The 22,699-nt window shown below is 38.6% G+C and overlaps 1 protein-coding gene across 1 annotated transcript; it reads right to left on the bottom strand.

Moving 5' to 3' along the window:
* Window positions 1–16,159: 16,159 nt before the first annotated feature.
* On the bottom strand, window positions 16,160–22,237 carry plek (pleckstrin). Its single transcript, XM_023426638.2, has 9 exons — window positions 22,109–22,237; window positions 18,794–18,949; window positions 18,403–18,584; window positions 17,774–17,865; window positions 17,505–17,689; window positions 17,196–17,300; window positions 16,895–16,978; window positions 16,699–16,768; window positions 16,160–16,546 (listed from the first exon to the last, which is right to left on the bottom strand). Exons 1-9 carry the CDS (start codon window positions 22,148–22,150, stop codon window positions 16,407–16,409), a joined length of 1,056 nt encoding a protein of 351 aa, XP_023282406.1. The 5' UTR covers window positions 22,151–22,237; the 3' UTR covers window positions 16,160–16,406.
* Window positions 22,238–22,699: the final 462 nt, after the last annotated feature.

Raw genomic sequence — 22,699 nt, 5'->3', positions numbered from 1 at the left:
GATTGACCGACATGTATCAACTGTGGTTGAAGCTACAAATTAATTGAGCGCTGCTTCAGCCTTCATGTGAATCAGATTATATCAGAAGTTGCTCTATACTCTAAATGGATAGCTACAGCAGGCTGGCCAATTTATGTAGCAGAGGACAAAGGTCTGTGTGACATAATTCGGATTGCCCCCAACGGCTCAACTTAAGAGCTGCCCTCGAGATTTACAGTTGTCACTAGGATACATAAGCTGTATGAAAGAGTGGGAAAACTAGCAACGGAGTTGGAGTTCACAGCGACAGTTGTACTTACTGGTGACTGCTTGACATCATAGCTACTTTGGGGTTACAGCCCATTCTATTGATGAACAGTGGAAACTGCATTCATGGCTTTCATGGCTTTGAGCTACTATCATGCTAAGAAAGTTGAAAAGACAGTGTTGAGAGATGGACTAATACACTGTAGGTCTTGGTCCTTTCATGGTATTTGTTGACAGTTACAAACTATAGAGCATTGCCAGTCTCATTCTTTAAACTGTAGCAGTGCATTATATTGTTGCAATCAGGTGTGAACCAGCAGTATAGTGGAGCACTTCAGCGCCAGCAGAGGGTGGAACGTTTACTTTACTTTTTTACTTCCCACCTCTTGCTGCTGTGGTGGTGAAATCAGCGGGCATTGTTTCCATTATGGAGGGAATCCTGACCAGCTGAGTGCTTATAACAATTTTATATGAAGTCACAGCAGTGACCTTAAAAGGCCATTCACATTCTGAATCACATACACAATTTAACAAGCTCCAAACCATTAGCCTGTAAAGTAGGCACAGTAGTAATGAGATATTGTCTGGAACACATTTACTTTGAATTGCATATGCTGACCTTCTTTCTTATCAACCTCATTGCATGATGTGTGTCACTCTTATTGTTTTACAGTAAGCTTAGTCATGTGTCTCCCAATCGGGCCATTAGGTTCTTGTTTAGTATATTGACAGGTTATGAAGATTGTCGCCTTTTATGCTAATTTTCTAACAGGCTGTTGTTTGATGCTGGGAAATGTTTATTTTCCCATTATCAGGGTCCTTGCTTATTGTACCCATTAGTCTCTGTGCTCTGGCCCCTGTGGGTGAATTGTCAGTTAGCGCATGGGTGTTTCCCCCCCCATACCTCACTTTCCTGTAGAACCTGCTATTAGGTTGTACAAATAAACAACATTTTCAAACATATATATTTTCCTGCCACCGGGTAGCTCAGCCTCTCATTATTAGGCTCGAGTGGGCTCTTTCCCAGTGAGACTCAAGTGTTTACACATCACCGTTCCTCCGGAATATTATTTTTCCCACTTGATCTGAAGCCATGTATTTTCCTATACTTCACAGACTATACTTCATATAGCCTATTTCTCCTACCTGAAAAAGGGAAATATATATAGTGCAGAACTAAGACATTAATTAATACAAATATTTTCAGAATAGAGAATACAGGAATGTTTAAATTTTAAAAAAGCCATTGGTTTTACACAATCCCTTCAGTTCCCCTACACCTACCTGGTTTCTTGGTTTCCGAACAAGGGGATCATGCTATAACAGTATCCATGCAGTGCTAGGGGGTCATGGGTCAAGGGTTATGTAGTGTAGGCCTGTAGTCTGAGGTAGTCATATCCTCACATTATGTTAATATGTCAGTCGTAGCAGATGTCTAGTCACAGTTATCATCTTATTTAAATTTAAAAGACCATTGAAATAAAATCATTATTATAATGTCTCGTCTAAGGTCATCAAACAGATCTGACAATATTTCATTAGTTACTCCCTCAGTTACTATGGTAGATTAGCACCCCCTACTGGCGTACTGTGGCGAGTGAAGTGAGTGTGGGAGTGGCACGATTTTATTCATGTTGGAGAGAAACACAGACCAACACCGGGCAGCCGATAGCTCCTATGCAGGAAAGTTGATAAAAGACGGTTATCACTTGGAAAAAGTGGAAAGAGTAACAAGTGAATCGACATAAAAGAGAGATTAGAGTGTGTCGCAACAGCTACGGCGCAGCCGACTCAAGTGGCATTTATATTGAGAACCCCGGTGAGTTAGCTGTTAGCTAAATAGCCACAGAAGCCACGGAGCTGCCGGCTCAAACCGGCGTTTGTATTTAACTGACTTAGTTAGCTAGCTGGCTAAACACAGAAGCCACGGAGGTGCCGACCCCTTGAGCATTCAGGTGAGTTAGTTGATTGGTAATTAGCAAATTAGCACTCAGATTATCAGTTGTGTGGTTTTGCTTTACATTGTTGAATTATATAAATATGGGAAACTGTTGAGTTAATGTTTGGTTATTAATTATTCAGATGCAGGTAAACAGCGATTTGGATGTCACATATTTTGGTTATGTTTTAGTCACCTGGACAAGTGAAGTAAAACTAAGATAAATTAGAGATTATATGTTGTTAAGATGTATAGTTATGGAAATAAGTTAATTTTAATTAATTATAGTTTTATAAAGAATGACTGAGTTAAATAATATGGACAACTAAACAATTGCTCTGCACGTCTTGTGCAGGTTGTTTTTTTTTTTTTTCCGTTGAGAACTTATTCCAGACTGAACTGTGTGGCTTGAGTTGCCATCACCCCAATGCCTCCTGGATTTCTACCTCCCTCATCACCACCTTCTCACCCTTTGCAGGATCTTCATCATTCCTCATATCTCACCATCTTCATCATCTTCATCCTGAGAACAAGAACAGTTTTCCTAACCCTGGGTGGAGGTAGGACTCTGAGTGCAGACACTAAATAGAGTAAAATAACAGAGACTAATTTCACATTACAGTGGATATTGTGGGTACAGACTATTTCATTTTTTCAGAGCTCATGTTTTTTTGTCTTTATTTGTTGTTTTCTTACTGAGGTCAACTTTCAGAACTGTGGAATGAAAGAGTGTGTGGCAAGTTATGGTTCCAATAACTGCAAATGACATTGGACATTTGAAAGGTTATTGTTCTAATAACTGAAAGGGATTAAGACAAGGAAAGCAAGGAAAAAATAATACAATACAGTCAATCACAAAAAAGCAAGAACTCTGTTGTTGCTGTAAGTTATTGAAGGAGGTTTAGTAATGTCACAAGTCCCTTCTCTGCCTCATTATATGCAAGTCTCCTCATAGAACCTAAATACTGGATACACCTGCTAAGTGGAATTACACACCAGGTGGGTTACATAGACTATCATCATTAGGCTGAATCACCTGAAAAGTTAAGAATGAATACTGGATTTTCACTTGACTTCTGTAAATGCAGGTAATTTTGGGATTGGTTTTAATTATAGCACACCTCACAAAGCAATCCTGTAATATTAATTCATTCTCACATTTCTAGAATGAATCTTTTTGTTGGGCACCAGGAATTATCCTTTATTCACAAAAATAATGTGATTAAAGGAAGGTGTATGCACTCCTGCCATGAAGAGAAGGGACACACACACTTGACTGGCAGGGATGTCTAGATGTAGTATTCTGCCAATACTTTTTCAAGGGGCTCAATCTGCCACGAATTTACACTCCATACCATGTGCAAATGTAGACTTTTGATCCACTGCATGATGTTTTGCATGAAATCAGGAAGGATTATCCTTATCCTTTATTCCTCTCATCAAACAGCAGGAACCTGGTCTGTATTCCTCAGACCATAAAATGATTTTTTCGTCCAACAATGTCCAGCATATTTATTCCTAAACCCTCTGTAACTGTTGTGTATTTTTGGCTGGACTGCAACAGCAGGGGCAGTCATATATGAGAATGTAGGTGACTGACTGACTGAGTGATGAAGTTACACTATTGGTCTGTCAGTTGAGTGATGGACTTTCTCTATTGGCCATTGCTCTTTCAATATGAGTCGTAACATCCACCCCGAAGGAAAGAAGCACCTAACGACAAATCTAACGACATTTTGGACTAATCTTAGCTGCTTTCCATAAAAGACAGTTGCTACTATTCAAGGTCGGAGTTTCCCAGCAGGCACACCTCTCTATGTTGACAACAGCTGATGTGAATGAGCTTGTAATTTTCTGAGTGAGCATTTTTTTTATATTAATTTAAAAAAAAAAAAAAACAATTTATTGGAAATTCAGCTGTATTGAAATGTATATGTGATCACAGAAAGTAGGAGAGAAGCAAACTGAAACCAGCTGACAGAAGACAGAATGCAAATAGCCAAAGATGTGTTCCAGCCATATACAATGTTTTGACCAATAACTCTTGTTTTGTGTCGACATCACAACCATAAACAATGCATGTATGTCAATTCACAACTTTACAGTTCTTTTAATGGATCTTTCAGAATGAATGTGCCATCATTTCACCATCTTCAACAGTCCACCATCACTTGCTTTTAAGAGTCTGAGTCATCCTCCTTTGACATCTTTCAGCCAGTTACTCATTCTCTGTTAGACAGACTCCAACTACTGTCTCCCCATAGTTAAAACAGTGATTATTACTATTGATATGTTGAAGAGAGCATTGAGCATTTAAAAAGTCTCGATAAGTCAAAGACATGCAAAATTACTTGATGTTGATAATTCACTTTACATGTAAAAGGGGTATGATGTTGCATTCCCACCAGGCTGTATACAGTCTGACCCGTGTGTGTGTGTGCGATGTTCATCTGTGGGACAGTGATGGGTCTGTCTCATGACCTGTCTGCCCAGCTCCTCTCAGTTTCATCAGGAGTTGATCCAGCACAGTGAGTCTATCCAGAGTGCTTGGCTTGAACTTCACAACACTTCATGTTACAACTTCAGGCTGTGTGGTGTATAAAAAGCTTTCCTTATATTGTCGACCAGTTTGACTGTCAATAGAAGCAGATCCAACAAGATGAGTCTGTCCAGGAAGCTACAATTGACATTAACAAGAAGTTGCTTCTTTCTTTTCCTTCCTAAATGTAGCTGGCTCATACTGCAAACTGCCTTCCTAACACAGACATCCTTCTTTTCCTTTAATGGGAATTCAATTTACAGACATCAGCATTTATTGGTACCCAAATTGTTCCATCCATTTATTAGAACTCTCACCCGTTAATGTGATTCAACAAATACAGTGCCCTATGATGCCACTTATTGTGACATGGCAGCCATTTCTGTATTAAACTATTTTAGAGAAACAAATCCACTGATATTTGACCTTTGAGCATTGAAAACGCAAAGCCTGTGGGCTTGAAAGGTGGCTCTAAAGGCTTGTAGTTTGCTTCCTCATGGAGGACAGCTGCAGTCACAAATGGTGATCCAGACCAGATCCAGACAGTACTCTTTATTCAGTATGTTCCATACATCAATAGTTTCTCCACATAACGGTATTCCTCCTCCTAAGTAGCAAAGTTAGTGGTTTAAAGACAAAAAGTTGTTTTTTCTTTATGCTAAGCTAAGCTAACCATCTCCTGGCTCTATCTAACAGACAGATATCAGAGCACTATTGCTCTTTCTTGACGGGAAAGAAGTTCCCCCAATTTCATCAAGAAACTGGCAAGAATCTCCTCTGGCAGATCAGCAGGTGGGTATAGGTGTTGCCGGGAGCTAGCATGTTCAGTGGACAAATGACGATTAGACAACAAACCAGGGCTCTTAAGGCCACCTATCGTGTACTTTTCTACCTTCATATGGCCCACAGCTTTGCAGACCTCCTGTGACAGCAAATCTTTGGCTGGTCACGAATAATGATTCTGATTTCAGCCTCAGTTTGTGCTCACTAGAGAACAATTTGATCAATACTGTTCCTTTAACAGCTTAAATGAATAAGTGCCCATTTGTCCATTGACCTTTGTTATACAGTGTCACAGGTAGCTCTAAACCACAGGGTGTGAACTGAGAGGAAGTTGTGTGTTTTTATTTTAAAGAACAATCTTATTATTCATTGTTCTTAAAATTGGTCAGATTTTTATTGTTTTATTTGTTACTTTTATACATACAAACTCTTAGGTTCAGCATAAATATTACATGTACATTCTTTAAAATCAACTGATGGAGCTCAGCATTTACATAAGGCCATGGCTGTTTTCTAATTGACTCCATTTTTGCTCTCAGTCATCAATCATGAAACTGACATGATTCACAGAGCTACAGTACGACCTGCTAAGCAGGGTTGCCAACACGTTGAGGTAAATAACAATTTGCTGTCTTGCCGTTGACACACTGAGAATGTTAATTATGTGATGTAAAGCAATAGCTATTTAAATCTTTATTGGTTATCAGCAAAAGGACGCTTTACAGTGCTGGACATGTAACAATACACTATAGGGTAAGAAAAATAATCCAGTTTATTAATAATTAGCAGTTTCTCATGTAAAACTTGAGCATGGTAATGTTACAGGACATAATTAAGTATGTGGTGTATGCATGTCATTCTATTCTTCAAGCCTGCATCACATCCTGCTGAGCAAAATGTTTTCTGACTTTCAGCCCCACCAGGCATAAGATCGAACAGGAAAACATCCATCCCACTGTGTCATGATCTGTTAGCGTGGCTCTACCCTCCTAAGATGTGAACGGCATAGCGATGACAACCTGCCAAGGCCAGATTTTAGCCCCTCTATAACATCAGAGAGGAAGAGGAGAAGGACAAGTAAGCATAGCTGAACATGTGGACAAGGTTTCATCAACCTTTCAAGACCATCCATCAATAACAATCTCACCAGCTCAAATACTAAAGACGGCTTTTGTCAATAACATCTTTAACTTACTGTCTGCATGGGTCAGAGGTCTCATTGTCAGACATGAAGACACCGTGATGATATAGAAAATTGATTACTTTAAGCAAAGGAAAAGAGTTATCAAAGCTATAAAAGACAATGGAAGGAGACATCTTTTAGTACAAAAAAACCCATAATATTTACTTCGCTATTATTGTTTGTCAGTGATATTGTACTTGTCCCATTGATATAGATCTTCCCTTTGACCTACACTGTGATCTAATAAAGCCAGGTATATAGATAAAAATGTAACAGATTCTTTATTATTAATTCAACTAAAACAAAAGGTTAATTAATAATAGCACTATATATGTTATGTCCCTGTTGTTACTCTCTCTTGCTGTGGCAAACCTTATTTTTTACACTATTGAACTGGTCATTTATTGTGACCTGGACAGTTGCAGCACAAATCCAATGAGCCTCTCTGGTGCCGTGGAGGGGCCCTCAGAGTAATAGAAAATTAAGTGTTCTGGTTTGCTGGCTTTGGAAATGGCTTCTCCTCCTGGGGGATAAGAGGGTAAACAAGAAAAATAAGGAGAAAATGTTGTATGTGTGCAACTCGCATGAAATGAGAAGTATTATCTAACTAAACTTAAAACAATATTAGTCGGAAACAGTGTCATAAACATGTACACATATACTGTATTAGTGGCTTGTTTTAATATGTTATCAATCTGACTTTGCATCCAGACTATTGATACAGACGTCAAGTTGTTGAGATATAAAACAAGTCGTGAATTTTTAGCAACAGCAAACAGCTTACAGATGCATCGTTACAGTCAAAAGATTTACCTCTAAATATATTCCTATAAAGTTTATACTCATAAAACTATTGCCTATTTGACATTGATGATAACACCCTTGGTAGACATCCGCCTTAATCCAGTTGAATGCCAAGTACTATAACTAACACTTCCTTGTCACTACAGTATAGTTGATGAATTTAACATGAAATTTATGTCTTTGGGGGTTTAGTCAGTTCTATAACCTCTCATTAAATTGGATCCATTACTTTCTATTCATAATCAAAGACTGTATACTGACACAATTGTTTCTACTACAAGGACACATGTTTTGTTGAATGAAGCCCAGGACAAACTGAGGTGAAGTGAGGTGATAGTGTCTGGAAAGTTAATATTCCAGACTGAAATGCTTCCAGCATGACTTTTTAAAATGACAAGTTCTGTGAATTATTTCAAGCATCTTCTGCCCTCTTGTCAACCTGGCTTGTTGTACTATGAAACATGGCAGCTCAAAGTGCATTACTTTTGGGTGATTGTGCCACTCAGAGAAATGACTGCTTAGGTCTTTGGTTCAAAGTGTTGGTTCACAATGTCAAAACAACCAACTGTATGTTTCCATTTTCCTAACAAGTGACCTCTTCTTGCAATAATGACTTCCCTCTCTCAGTTGAGGAAAGTGCTGTCATAAAGGTGATCTTCCCCTCACCTTAAACCACTAGTTTTTGTTAACTGTAAGAATGACAGATGACAAAAAGCTTGAGAGTAATCTTTTTCTTCATGCGAGTCATTTTGGAAGGTACTGACAAACAAACTATTTTGTACTTTAAATTGAAGACTTGGAAACATCAGGTTAAAATTTGTAAGGATGGAAAAGGCTTTTCAACACAGTAACATAGATGCACTTTGTTTCAAAAAGACAATTATTCCCTATGGGCCTGTGAGGGAGGTCTGTAGAAAGGCTCCTGATGCATTTGCAAATGAATCAGTTTTGGAGGACAGGCTAGAACAGATAGTGGGATATAATGTGTTTAAAGGGAAGCTTTCTTTTCATGAAAATAGATTTAACTAACGACTTTAGGCTTCAGCAAGTCCATTTTCAGATATCTTTTGTAATTCCTCCACAGCCAATAATCTAAAACTTAAATATACCTTAAAGTAGCTATTTGCAAGTTTTGGTATTGCTACATAGTCAACTTTAGCATCAAAATCTGTTTACAAACCAGTGTAGAAGAAAAGTTACAACTTCAACATCAGACTTTATTCATTTAGTCGCCAAGAGCTGTCTCTAGTGGTGGAAAGTAACACCAATGTCAACTCTTGTTTCTGACGTCTTTACTTCGACTGAAGTTAGCACGCTAACCAGCTAACCTTCAATCTGTCCAGAAGACATAGTGCTGCTCAGAGGACATATTGTAACCTCTTGTATTATAAGGACAACAATGGCTAAAGTTCTTGTCAAGTGACAGTCACCACCATCCCCTCCCAGCTAAAAACCACAATCGTCGGCAGAGAAAATTTACAAATAGCCCCTTTAAACAGGCTGTACAGAGGTAAGCTTATAAGACTTGATTATGAATTGGCTTTAGTCTTGTTTTTTTTTTTTTTTGACAAAAACACACATTAGTTTTAGTTGCATTTTGGTCATTTTCTAGTTTTAGTCCACAAAACAGCCTGGAGGATGTGGTCATTATGTTTTTCTAAGTCCAAAAAGCACATCTGAACTGGGTGGGCAAACTGTATTTCATATATCAATTTAAATGAATCACCACGACAGCTCTGATATTTAATTTTCTACTATATGTACTTCATGTATTTATATGTTTGATTACTTTGTACAGAAATGTGGGAGCTCAGAGAATTGTATGCAGAGTATCATAGTGTCAAACATGCAGGGACTGTGACAAAGTTTTCACAGTCTGTTGTATGCTCCTCACTCTAGAGTTAATGGATTCAGTGTTTGTTATCCACATCATGTGCAGGGGGAGGGTCATTCTTTGAAATAATCCATTCTTATAGGGAGTAATTATTCTGTCATTTCTGTTGTAGGCAACTATTGCTACATGGAAGTTGTTGCTTTATTCATGCTGACCTGGCATGCCAAATAACACAGACTGTCCAAGAATATATTGTTTTGGGTGGGCTATTATTAAATAAATGCACATGTGTGCATGTGAGTAAGCCTGAAAAAAAGAAAGAGAAAGGGAAATGTGGAGTTTAAAGATAACAAAATCAAAAACAATCAACTACATTTAAATATAGAGAAGCAAAACATCATGGTCTTTTTATGACATATTGAGTTTGTAATATTGACCACACCTGTGCCTCCTAAAGCTCATTATGCAGATTTAGGCCACTTTTAACTAAATGCTTCGGTTTTACCATCTTTTAGCAGAGACAACAAAGCTTGCGCATAAAGTAACTGCATGGTTGGGCCCCAACACTCACTATTCTTGACTTCAGTGCTCTTTCTGCATGTACCTGAACGCTATGCCCAATATTCCACAAGTCTCTCAAAATCTACTGGAGGGATGAACGCCACCCTTCCTGTTTTGATGATGGTGGAGGAGAACACTTTTTAACAGGTTGCCCAAATCTCCCAGAGATCTTTTGACTGTGAAGTGAGTCACATCATTTTCATTCTCATCAACCATTCAGTGACTCATCTTCAGCTGGATGGACCTATGCAGACCTCAATAGCAGATGTATCCCTGATCTCTGAAGCAGTTAGACCTCTATGTCCACCAGAAGATATTTTCTTCCAAATTCCCATTAAAGCTTTTGTGGATTGTTCGGTTTCGTCATCAGTGGAATTTTATGTTTGAACTGCAGCTCAGCTTCAGATCACATTTTTTTTTCATCAAAGATGAGGTGGCGTCTCATTATGCACATCACAGAATATCAGTGTAAAGTGTCCTGTTAGCCAAGATGGAAAGATTTATCCTGCAACAATGGGAATGTGTTAAATGAATATTACATTTCTTTTTATACGTATATGACCATTTTTGTCACTTAATAAGTGATGAAGTTCTCTGAATATGTCTTTCCACAAAGAACAAAAACATATCATCTCCAGTACATAATGTGTTAGCTGGGGAGTCAGACATCAGAACCTTTTGAAGTTAGAACAAAGAAAGCGTATACTAATTTTAAATGCTGTTAATAGGTAACAGGTCCAATCTTGTAGACATAGTCTGTGTCTGTTGAACAGTTTGTTGAAGATGGGCTTTTAGTCTGAAGAGCTTTGAAATACTCTACCTGGGCAGAAACTGAACTGTGATCTAACAACAGGGAACGGATCCAATCTTAAAACCATGTTTTTTGAGAGCAGACTTGTATAAAAGACTCCACTTGGGGAGTCGCCAGTCAAACGTGAGGTAAGCTTTGTTCCATGCTGGTCAAAAAAGGCTGTCAAATGATTGATTTAGCCAAACCCAGGTCTGAGCCAGAAAGCTGCCTGATGTTTCTGACTCCATCCCCAAATGAATTCTGATGAACTTAAAAATGCCATTCACATGCGTTTTCCATTTTACACTTTACACTAAACAATAGAGAAGTGGTCATCTTCCTGCAATTGAATGGAACAGCACGTGGAAAACATCAGAATTGTTCATTGCCACTGTCACTATGCCACTATAGTGCCGATCACACAGTAGAGATGTTGTCAGCAACATATTTATGTTATCTATGTTACACAACGACTTAGTAATACTGTAGTTTTATTGACAGTTACAAAGTAAATGCTACCTGTTAAACCATGCCAAGGATAAGTCAACGCTGCACTAAAACACTTTGCTATTTTAGATTTGAGTGACTTCAGAGACATAAAGATCAGAGGTTAAAAAAAATGACAACTTTATTGTGCAATTAGTTAAATTAAAATATAGAAAAAATCTTGACAGCTGGAGGAGTCACAATTTGGCTTCTTAGTGTTCTTACTACATGGAAGTAGGCAACTTAGCCATGTTTGTGTTCAGTTTTTCCCTCCCACATAACATTACTTTACAAATTTGTTCCCCTCTGATTCTTGGTGGTATAGAGCTGGCATAGTGTTCAGAGTGCCAAAAACTAAAGAGAAAAAGAAGCATTTTAAAAGCATCGACATGAGAGTGAGTAGGATTAGATAAAAGATTGTTTTTCTGTACGTCTGCTTGTTTGTTGATTTATTTCTCCCATTTTCCAGTGGAGGAAGTTTGATAGATTCTGCTCTTTCTTTTTTTCTTTTATTTCTCAGCTGAGAAGAGGATTTAAAAAAAACCTCTTAAATCATTTTGTGAAAACATCAACCCTACAGTACATAAGTACATTTTTGACTGTATTTTAACTGTATTGAATTTTCATATGGTTTTCATCAGGTGGTCTTTATAAGGAAGAACACTGCATTTTTCTTAACAAAAGAAATCAATACTTAATCATTTATTCATTACTGTATCAGTTGTTGAACTGCATTGCCTGCTGGAATAGCAGCTCACTATCTCCATCTGTGCTGACAGTGTGTTGGTTGAACAGCGTGGGCAGTGGGATGCTTTCTCCTCCTCCAGAATCAGTTTTTTTTCTTGTTTGTTTTTTTAACCAATGGTTAAAAGAGCTGCTGTGTCTTGATGCCACACTTTAATCTGCCTCCATCACTTACTGATCAGAAAAGATTGACTGTGGGTGGTGCGGGTGACCATTCTGTGATGGTGTCTCTATTGAATTATTTGTGTTTTTCTCCCAGTGTGGTGGGCTCCACATCCCTGTTTGTATCTATTTGACCTTCAAGGGGATCAACAAACATTCTGAATGTATTTTATTGAATGGGCACAGTCCCTGTCTTCCAAACATGATTCACAGAAGTATGACTGATTTTGTTTCCTATTGAGAAGGACATACGTAAACCATGCTCTGAGACTGTATGTGGGTTATGAACCACAGGGTGTTGACAGCATTACATGTGTACAATGTGTAAGCAGTTTGACTTTTGACCATGTTTTTCGAGTATAGTTAATTGACCATCAACCATTGAAAGCAAGACCCTGTTTAGCTATGACTCACAGCAACAGTCTTAGGTTGATATATAGTGCCCTCCTGTGTTAAAATGGTAAAACACCCACACATGCAGACAGCCAAATTTAATGTGTGTTTTGGGACTGATTGTCAATAACAATTATTTGATCATGAAAATAGAAACATCACAGTAAGTGATCGATCTTAACTTTGGTCTTCTTATAAATAACAACTGAAACTGAAAACAGAAATGTGCAATTCACACTTTCAAGATAATGACTCAGTGTCAAAAGGCAGCAGTCAAAACCATATAGCTTATACCCACCCTTCTACAAACATCAGACAATCTGTAAAGAAACTTCCCAAACCAGTCAGTGCAATCATTATGGCTCCAATCCACCAAACATTAGTATTGTTACTTTATTTGACTAGTTCAGATTTTTCTCTTTGAATCAAGGATTACTTATCTACCATATGAGCTGTACGGAAGAGTAGATGGTGAGAAAATAACAGCTCTGTGAGCAAGCAAGCAAGTGAGTCATTGGTACCTGTTACCCCAGAAAAGTGACAGTGCTGTCAAAGTGATTCAGTATGCCTTGTTGGAGGAAACACTTTATTGGTAAAAGTATAATATAATTAGGACTGACAGAACCGATGTCCAGCCCTATGAAATTAAGCATCAAGTTGTCATAAACTGGAAGTTCTTTAATTTTCTTGACTTCAGTCATCATTCATACTGTGGCTGATACTGAATACATACAAAACATACATTTTCTCACACATGCACGCCTAAAAGCCACAAAGTGGCAATGAACTGTGAAGGCAGAATATGATTCAGACTCACACACTTCACACTCAGGAAACTGAGTGCGCTTGTATGATAGCTCAAACTATCTCATACTTTTGAAAGACAAGTGAACACAGAGGAAAACCACACCGGGTAAAATAATAAGCCTCAAACTGAAATGACAGCCTCTTTCCTGCCTTACATGTTCAAACAGACAATTGTCAGATATACCAGGGTAAAGGTTTGGTGTGTAGCCTGGTTTAGGCATAATGACTAAGTGGCTGGTTGATGGCTGTTTGCCATATAAGGTCTGTCTGGTTTGAGTAACATGGTGGTAATGTTGTGTCATTTGATATCAGATTTAGTGGTTCGAGTATTTGTCTGTTTTGGTCTTGTTTAAAGGACAGATACCTTGTATGAATTTGTGCAGTGCCCCTGATTGCAAATTTTGGGTGAGTGTACATAAAACCAGGTATTGAGCTATGAGAATATTATAAATTAGATCTTCCTAAACAGATTAATAAAGATGCTATGTGGACCATTTTAAGGGCTCAGTTAAGACAGCTTAAAGTTCTACCCACCCTAGTAGCGCTTAGTTGCTCAAAAAATGATGTGATGGCCATTGAGGAAACAGCACCAGGCCCCCTGTTGCAGGGAAGGTCAAATTTTCCTTTGTCTTACTTTGGTGACCCTTTGAACAGAAAAAAAAACTACTTCTGCTGCAGTATAAGCAGGAAAATGAAAAGGACGAACAAGCACAGGATTCATCAATGGTAGCAAGAACTGAGATTGAAAGGCTAAATGTAACTACAAGGTTGCATGAATTTGAATTGCAACAGGAGTGTTATAGATTGGACCTGGTTGAAGAGGGTAAATCTTACCCATTTTCTCTTGGGGTTTCCCCAGCAACCTTTGATGTAGCATACAACTTGAGGTTATTACCAAAATTTAATGAGATGGATGTGGATACTTATTTTGGTTGTTTAAACTGTAAACATGACAGTGGTCTGATCTAGAGAAGAAGTTGCTCTTACAATGTCTGCTCACTGGTAAAGCCCAAGAAGCATTTTCTGCACTAAGCATAGCTGACAGTGAGGACTATCACAAGGTTAATCCTGCACTGCAAAAAGCTTATGAATTGGTGCCTGAAGCTTATTGTCAGCAGTTCAGGAAGCTATGGAGGTCAGTGAGCCAGACATATGTTGAACTTGTCTGTGAGCTGAACATACAGTTCAGGCGATGGTTGACAGCTTCTGAAGTGAAAAGCATTGAAAGTTGAGGGAATTAACTCTTTAGTTCTCATGATATCCTCCCAGTACATGTTACTACATAATTAGCATTAGGTTAAAAAAGTAATAGAGACCCATTTCTAGCTGATGAGTACACATGAATGCATATTGTAATAAATGTGGGTTTACCCAGCAATAAGTGCTAAAAATGTCAGAACCCTTGAATAAACACACAGAGGGAAGGGATAGTATACAAAAAGGAACAATCTTTATTAATACAGTATCATGAAATTCATAGAAATGGGTGGAGAGCTTCAGCTGGACAAGGCGACAGTCATGAGGGCACACGTCTTCCTTTACTTTACCCACAGCACACAAAAGGCTTGCTCTAAACACACATTACCCACACTACACACAGGGCTAGTCTTACTAGCTTTTGAGGCACACCTTTGAACACGGCACGCTATACTGACAAACCACCCCCACATGGCTAAGCTTTAGCATAAGGCAATACTTGACATGCTGACACCCTCCGCTAGGAGGCACTACAGGTAAGGCACACTGCCCCGCCCACGACTCGTCACTTCCCCTTTAATCAGTCCTCCCACTCCATACTATTAAAACTACAAAAACCAACACCGTCATGCTCCCTCTGCCCATCTTTTCACTGTTTGTCTCTTCCCATGTTGCCATCAGTCACAGCTGCACCAAATCATTAATTACACACAGGAGTCCCCTCTCCTGACGTCACTCACTGGGGGAATCCCCCTCACTCTCGCTACAATATAATACCTGCAGAGGGAAGGATAACTCGCCGCCCGGCTAAGTTTGGTGGTGAGGTGGAGAGTCCTGTGCCAAGGTGTTTGATAATGGTTGGTGGGGAAAAGGGTATGCAAATTGAAGTTGTAACCTTTGTTTGGGTCAAAGTTACTGGAAAAATTAATGCCCAACACTTAAAGCAAAAAACAAAGCACCCTAACCCAGTCAGGAACCAAAGCCTGTTGCTGTCACTATTCCTTATGACCTGGTTGGTCAAGAGGATGTTATAGCTGCAGTCAAACTCCATACTAATCCAAAACCCTGGAGACCCTGGTTAAACTTGAGTCATTGCTTGGATACTTGCCACAGTCTAGATTAAATGAGCTGTACCACCCTGTGTTCAGATGTTCCCTCTTGGACACATCTGCAAGTTTAACGCCTACCAGCTAAACTACTCAGTTGTAGATAATGAGGCACTCTCATTGATTTGGGCATTACAGCACTTTGAGATACACATAAGTAGCGGGTGCAGGCATTTGGTGGTGTAAACTGATCATAACCCCCACACATTTCTGCATTCTTTACAGAACCAAAATCAACACTTGATGAGATGGTGCTTGTTCCTAAAGTCCTTCCAGCTGGATATTCGGCAACTTAAAGCTTCTGAAAATGTTATGGCTGATGCATTTTCTAGAGCATCACCCTTAAGTGTTTAGGGTTCCTTTTCTCAACTCGTTCCAGTATTTCCTGCCACTTTCTCTTAAAAGTGCTTCTTAGGTAGCCATTAGGTAGGTATGTCTTGAACTGGGGTAGACAACCCTGGAGTTGCCCTCTGTGGTTTGTGTCTGCCCTTTCACTTAATTCATTGCCACACATCACAACAGTGTGACATCATTTTTATACACAAATGTAATTTGGCATTAGTGATAAAACTTTATACTGTTAAATGTAGACAATATAACTTTTATTTCTCTTTAGTTAGTTACATACTTCACAAAAACATCATGGTTTGATAGTGTATAGAGGGGAGAAACATTCCAGTTAATCTAGAATGACACAGCACAACATTAAGATAATGTTTTAGTTACACTTAGCTAACACACTGTTAAACATAATTACAGATCTATCAAGCTTTTAAGATCAGTAGGATCAACTGTGCCTGGCAGACACTGCACTGCTGCTCCGCTGTTCCTGTTATTTTCCACTTTTTGACACTGCCTGTATTGCTTTGATCCACTCCTTTCTTTCTTCGCCTGTAGCAGCCTGGAGGAAGTAGTGAACCTCATCTGAGGTGATGATCTCAAAGAGGTTGCCGTCAATGTCATATTTTTTGGCTGAAACCAGGAAGAGATGAGTAGGAGGAGTTAAAAGGGATGACTTGAAGAGAAACTACTGGCAGTAAACACCAATTATATTTCCTCGTCACAGTCTGTCACAGTAGTGATGCAACTAGCCATATTTCTCATGAGGCAATGGTCTCACTCACCATCAGGCACATACTCCACAGCTGTAACCACAGACCCACGGAGATGGATCGAGCCCAGAGGGTCTTCACCCTGACACCAAGAGAGAAATGAGACAAAAGAAGAAATAAACTAGGAGCGAAACAACATGTGAGAAGAGGAAACTGTGCTGAAGTGATTCTTTTCTGTGTTTCCACTTGTACAAGTCAGAAAGTTTACCTTTGAGGGGTCATAATAATGCATAAACGCAGGGTCATCTCTCAGTATGAACTTTCGCACCTTCCAGTTTTTTCTCCTATGTCCCTGTGAAGAAATAACTCATCAGATGAGCTGAACACCACTTAACAGCAAACAAGCAAAAGTGAAGCACACTTCCTCTTTCAGTGAGTGTGACGAATTACAAGGAGTGCCAGCATAGTACAATGTCTTCTCATCGTTATTATTTTTCTTGTAAATAACAGTGTAAAAGCAGGAAGTGCAACTAAAACACTGTGATATTTGTGCTTTCTTTCTGATTCACCTGTTTAAGTAAGCACCCCTGTTTTATGATGTTTCCTCTGAATTCTTCCTTCACAAGCACATCTTCATCACTGGAGTAGCCTTCACAGAAGAATCCACTGTCTGCCTGCCACAAAGAACAGCCATGCACACAAACATTACACACACACACACATATATTTTTTTTTTGAATGAATGAATAGCCCCAACCTTATTAATACTGATATTTTCTCTGTATTAATGAAAAAAGACATAAAAAATTCAATTTCTAATAACCATAAAATATTATGTCACATAGTAACTTTTTGACATGCATCATGCATCAACTTACAAAGTAGTAAAGAGCCTTTGTCTGATCTAAGAAGGCTGTTTGCTCTCCAGTCTCAGCTCCATCTTTTGCCAGGTCTCCTGCAGGCTGGAGAAAACCTTCATTCAGGAGCCCTGTTGCTAACATCAGGGCCTCAGGCCTGTTTCTTGCTTTCTCATTTGAAATCAGCCACTCAACCACTGTTGCGCCTGAGCAAAAATTGGGAACGAGTGAAAATTGTGAGACCATTCAAAAAACAGGTTGTAACATCAATAAAACCAAAATGGCAGTACCAGTGAAGCAGTGGTTGAAGACTCGATTGTCCTGCTCCAGTTTTAACTCTTTCACTCCATCATCCTGATCTTTCATCAGTGTGTACAGCTCACTGGGAAAACACAATGTGAACACTGTCAACATGTCTTCCCATACTATCACTCTATTACTAAGCACAAGCAATTGACCCTTTACTTAAACCCTGCCCCAAACAGCCATTGGGAAAATAACAGCTTAGCAACTGTAACTAAGCATGGCAAACCTAGGCAGCATAATTAATGTGTCTGGCTGTCAAGTGGATATTTAAGATCCCTTTACAGGTTACTCATGAGCTACTGAGTTTTCAACCAAATCACATTACTTAACATTAGCTTAGTTGGCTGACTCACTACAGCTGATAAAACCTGCCAGCAACAGTTACAATTTCCCTGGCTAAATCAACAGACTGTTTTTGTTTCCTGCCTGATATCAAAGACACATTTCCACAAATTGCTTAAAATTTGGACTGATGCCTTTATTGTTACTACAAACAATGTGGGCCTGAGGAGGATGGGGCTCAGCTAAGGTAAATCCCTAGAATAAAATAAATCCATCAACAACTCTTCTCGAATTATTATTTCCACCACCAAAAAGGTGTCACAGAACATACTTCAGGTTTACTGTGTCAGGCAGGCGAATGGAGCGTCTTGTGGACTTCCTAGCAAACTTTTTCCCCCCCTGCAGACAGGTAATGGCTCTCTTGATGTCCTTGACCCAAAACTCTCTCTCCTCCACATGTGAGGCTTGGAAGAAGTGGTCCTGCTTCTTGTCAGTTGTAATCTTGAAAACCAGCTAAATGGAGCATTAATGCATTATTAGTCAGTCACACTGTTATAGTTTCTGTTTTCTCTTGACATTTTCCCCTAGATATGAGGAAAATTTAAATTTAACCAATTTTGAGAAAAATTTTTATTTTGAAAATGTTGAGAGTTTTCACAGCATTATTCTTCAATACTAGTTCTGATACATATACCTTTAGGTATAGGGTATAATTTTCTTACCGTCCTCTTGCCAAAGTCCTGGCAAGGAGTGAGGAGTGTTGCTCCCTTTAGTGGGATCATTCCTTTCGGAGAATGGTCTGTTTTCTTTTTATAGAATTCTATCCCATCATCTGACAGCACCACCCACACTGCCTTCCAGGAGTTTAGCACCGTACCCTGAGGATCAATAACAATACAGACAGGTGACCACAGGCCTTGAGCAAAAGTATTGGTCGAGGAAGCAGTTGCTACAAAGGGCATGTTGTACATTGACTGAATATTTTTGATTTAGTCCTATTTTAACATCTCTGTGTAAACCCCAAAAGTCCTCATGTCTGTTACTTTGATATCCTCCTCATCTTCTCTCGTCCAAATATTACTACCATGAATAATGCCGTACATCACGCTTCTTACTTTCAACAGTGACCTTCAAATCTGATGCAGTGTTCATGGAAGCTCACTGATACGTCAAAAGTACATAAGTTTCACATAAAGAGAGAGTTAACTTTTTATTCAGATGACATAACATGAAAATGCCTAATTAATTACTAGTTTGACATGATTTTCTCTCTATAAATATTCTTTTTTGTTTCCCACGCCGAGTTTGCTGACATGAGGTGAAAGATCAACATACAATCCAAAAAATGAAAGTAGATTATTTTTAGCTGATCATGTATTAGGGCATGAAAATGCAGAAATGAATCTACAGTTAAGACTTCTGGTTTATTCATATGCTGAAGAAAAAAACCCTGACTTTGGCAACCCCTTTCTTGACCAGTTTGAGTTTGTTTGTTGTTTGTTTGCTTTTTAAATAAATGATCCAGTTGACTGGGTTTGGTTTTGAGCAAACCCTATCATGCCCTGTTCAGCTTGCAATGTCCTCTGCTCCCTTCATTCCCTCAGGGAACAGGAGAAGGGTTGTTTTGACCAATGTGAGTCTTCTCAGCATGGCATGCTCCTGAGAATTTATAACATTTAAAGTTAAATAACTTATGTTAGAAACAAAGTCTTACCAAAACAACCTTCAAACACGCCCCTTCAGGCATCACAGGAAAGCTGTGTGCAGAGTTGTGGCTGTGCTCAAATAATTCAACTATGCAGGGGAAGTGGAACGGAACAATGTTGGAATATCAGCTCTTGCTTTTTGAGCGACTGTGGCTGTCATTCTTGTCATTCACGTTATTCACGTCCTGCACGATGTAGCAGAATACTGAACCAGTCATAATTTATTTGAGTAGTAAGGAATATGGAGATGTAGTTAATTCTTAAAGGTCTCAAATTGTATAAATAGAGTTTTCCATGTCTTTTTTTTTTTTAATTATAAAATAGGTCTAGGTTCTATATTAATACTGTGAAAGTAACGAAGCGCTCAGTCCATGGAGAAATGCACACAGCCCATATTCAGAAACTGCTGTAAAACAAGCCATTGGGGCTTCTGTGAAGTTGTGATGTCACAACAAAGCAGTCACCACTCCCAGCCATGTCTCAAGCTTGGCCTATCCGGACCCACAATCCAGCTTTGCAGGATTTGGTTTCTTTGGAGTGTTTATCTGATATCTGCAATATTTATATTCCATCACTCAGAAAACTACATTGACATGTTTTGGGTACTTAAACCCCCAAATATAACTTTTTATGGATATCAAAACTTCAAATAAAACAAAAGTATAATATTTGAGACCTTTAAAACATCCCCGTCCATGTTTAGCTCTGTTCTTTGGAGGAGCATAAAATTGTATATAGGTTCAATACTAAAAATCTGTGTATGCAAAAACCAGAGGCATAAATACACAGTGCTGATTTCTCTTCCCACAGGTATTAACATGAATTGGGACTTTTTTAATGTTCACAAATCTGATGAAAATAGCAAACCCCACAATGATTTAGTTCATTTCTCAGTACTTTCTGTCCTCTTTGCCCTGTTTGTGGCACACATCCCCAAATGGATTTGTAAAAAAAAAAAAATGAAGAAGTAATCCTTGGTTATAAATGGTTATAAATATTTAGTTTCATTTTCATTATTAAAAAGACAGTCATTTCCCTAACAGCTTGGATCTGTAGTTTTTTAGCAAACAATACTTAAACAGCAATATATAGTGCATTTGTTAGTGACTACTTTCAGCCACTTGATTGATACACATTTGGACCACAATGCACTACAACAAAGGAATAAGCTGTATTTTAAGGTTTGGTTACACAGAAAAAATACTGATCTGATCAATTCATTGTTGATATTAAAAAATATATAGGACCTTGTTGTAGTGTGTTTGTTTTTTTTAAGAATCTGCCTACATGAAATAACCAATTGAGGTATCTGGCGCTCGTCCGTTCTTAATTTTACATGAGCTTTTACTGCTGGACAAGTTAGTTGTTTGACCAATTTTTACTTTCAGCTTAGTGTTTCATTACATTCTTCTTGACACAGTCATGAATGGAAATAGCCACACCATTAATCAGCTGTTTGCATAATATCTCTGACTGTTCCACCACTCTGTCTATGACGAAGAAATGTTCTCTGACAACGCCTTCAACCATGACTATTATGTACATCTGTGGCTACTCATAGTACCCGTGTTGAAACAGGGTTTATAAAGTGCTTCAGGACAAACTCAATGAAAAAGAATAAATAAGCACACAGAAGTAATGAATTAAAATTCACTTTATGAAACAAAAGCAAAAGGTCACAAAGGGCTTGAGCTAGAAAAATGTGTGTATCCAAAACACGTTTCATGTTTTACTCTGGGCTCTGAGCAGAAGCAGGAACTGGAGTTCATGTTGCAGCTGTAGAACAGAAGTGTGTATTTCTGTATTATGTAGCAACTTTAATGTGACATTCACAACTGTTCCTCTAGATGTGGAGTAACCTTATTCTCCTGTTTGTCCAGGAAACTGTGTTGTCGTGACGGTTTTTGGATATTTAGGTTTGTAGTTTCTTTCCCAGTTTTAGTTACTGATGCATCAACTAACCTTAAAACTGCACTGACAGTTAGTGATTGTTCATTACCACTGTGATACTTGTCTCATCATTGTTTGAAAACTTAAACATTTTATGACACCTTCTGCCATTTGTTCTGTCACTCACATTTGTTATTGCGACTGCATCACTTTGAAGTCAGTGTTTTCTTCACGACTTATTGAGTGCGTTTCTATAAAGCCAAACCTCTAAGTATCTCTGGCAATTCACAACATCTCTACCTTTCATTGCAGTTCCAATGGAGCTCTCAGTTTTAATATTATTTCTGCTATAATATTGTAAATGTTACACTTGACAAGAACAAGTTCAAGCTCTACAAATGGGACCCAGGGAGATGAATTGTATTTTCGAGTAGTTCTTACCTTTTTCACCAAGTATCCCTCTCTGATCTCTTGTGGCTCCATTACTCTGCTCTCTGCTGCTGTCAACTGCAACGCTGCTAGTGACTGTCAAAGCCGTTTGCTACCCAATCCACCAACTGTCTCTCTCTCTCTCTCTCTCTCTCTCTCTTTCTCTCTCTGCCCTACCGTCAGAACCACAATCTCACACACAGATGCACAAGCAGGAAGTTATGCTGCAAAGTGTGTGACAACGGCTACTGGTCAACCAGCTTCCTCTTCCCTGTAGTATTATTAGTTACAGCTGCTGCTCTTTGGCTGATGTCTGTATATAAATTAAAATAAATAACTGTGACAGTTTTGATGGAAATATTTGGACTAGTTGTGGACATTTCACTGCAGTTACAATAAATGTAATCTGTTTGAGTTGGAGTTTTAAATAGAGGTGTTAAGTTGAAGAAAAAAACAGACACAGACAAAACCAACTTCCTGATGATCTGACGGTAAATGTTCCAAAAGTTGAACCACTTTCAGATATATATGAAACTCTCCTCCTTTCCTCTGTTACTGTACATCTTGAGCTATTTTTTACTGTGTACTTTTTTTTTCTTCCTA

This window comes from Seriola lalandi, unplaced genomic scaffold, assembly GCF_002814215.2.
Source record: "Seriola lalandi dorsalis isolate HSWRI2012SDOR001 ecotype SW California unplaced genomic scaffold, Sedor1 jcf7180002054832, whole genome shotgun sequence".
Lineage (NCBI taxonomy): Eukaryota > Metazoa > Chordata > Actinopteri > Carangiformes > Carangidae > Seriola > Seriola lalandi.
The sequence above is the reverse complement of the archived record's forward strand: the minus strand, read 5'-3'. Positions and strand labels throughout refer to the sequence as shown.

Coding starts and splice junctions, on each gene's coding strand:
- plek (XM_023426638.2), bottom strand. CDS start 22,150: ATGGAGCCACAAGAGATCAGAGAGGGATACTTGGTGAAAAAG. Junction 17,690..17,773: donor CTTCAACCACTGCTTCACTG/GTACTGCCATTT, acceptor ATTTTTGCTCAG/GCGCAACAGTGGTTGAGTGG. Junction 16,769..16,894: donor ATTATTATGACCCCTCAAAG/GTAAACTTTCTG, acceptor TCTTGGTGTCAG/GGTGAAGACCCTCTGGGCTC.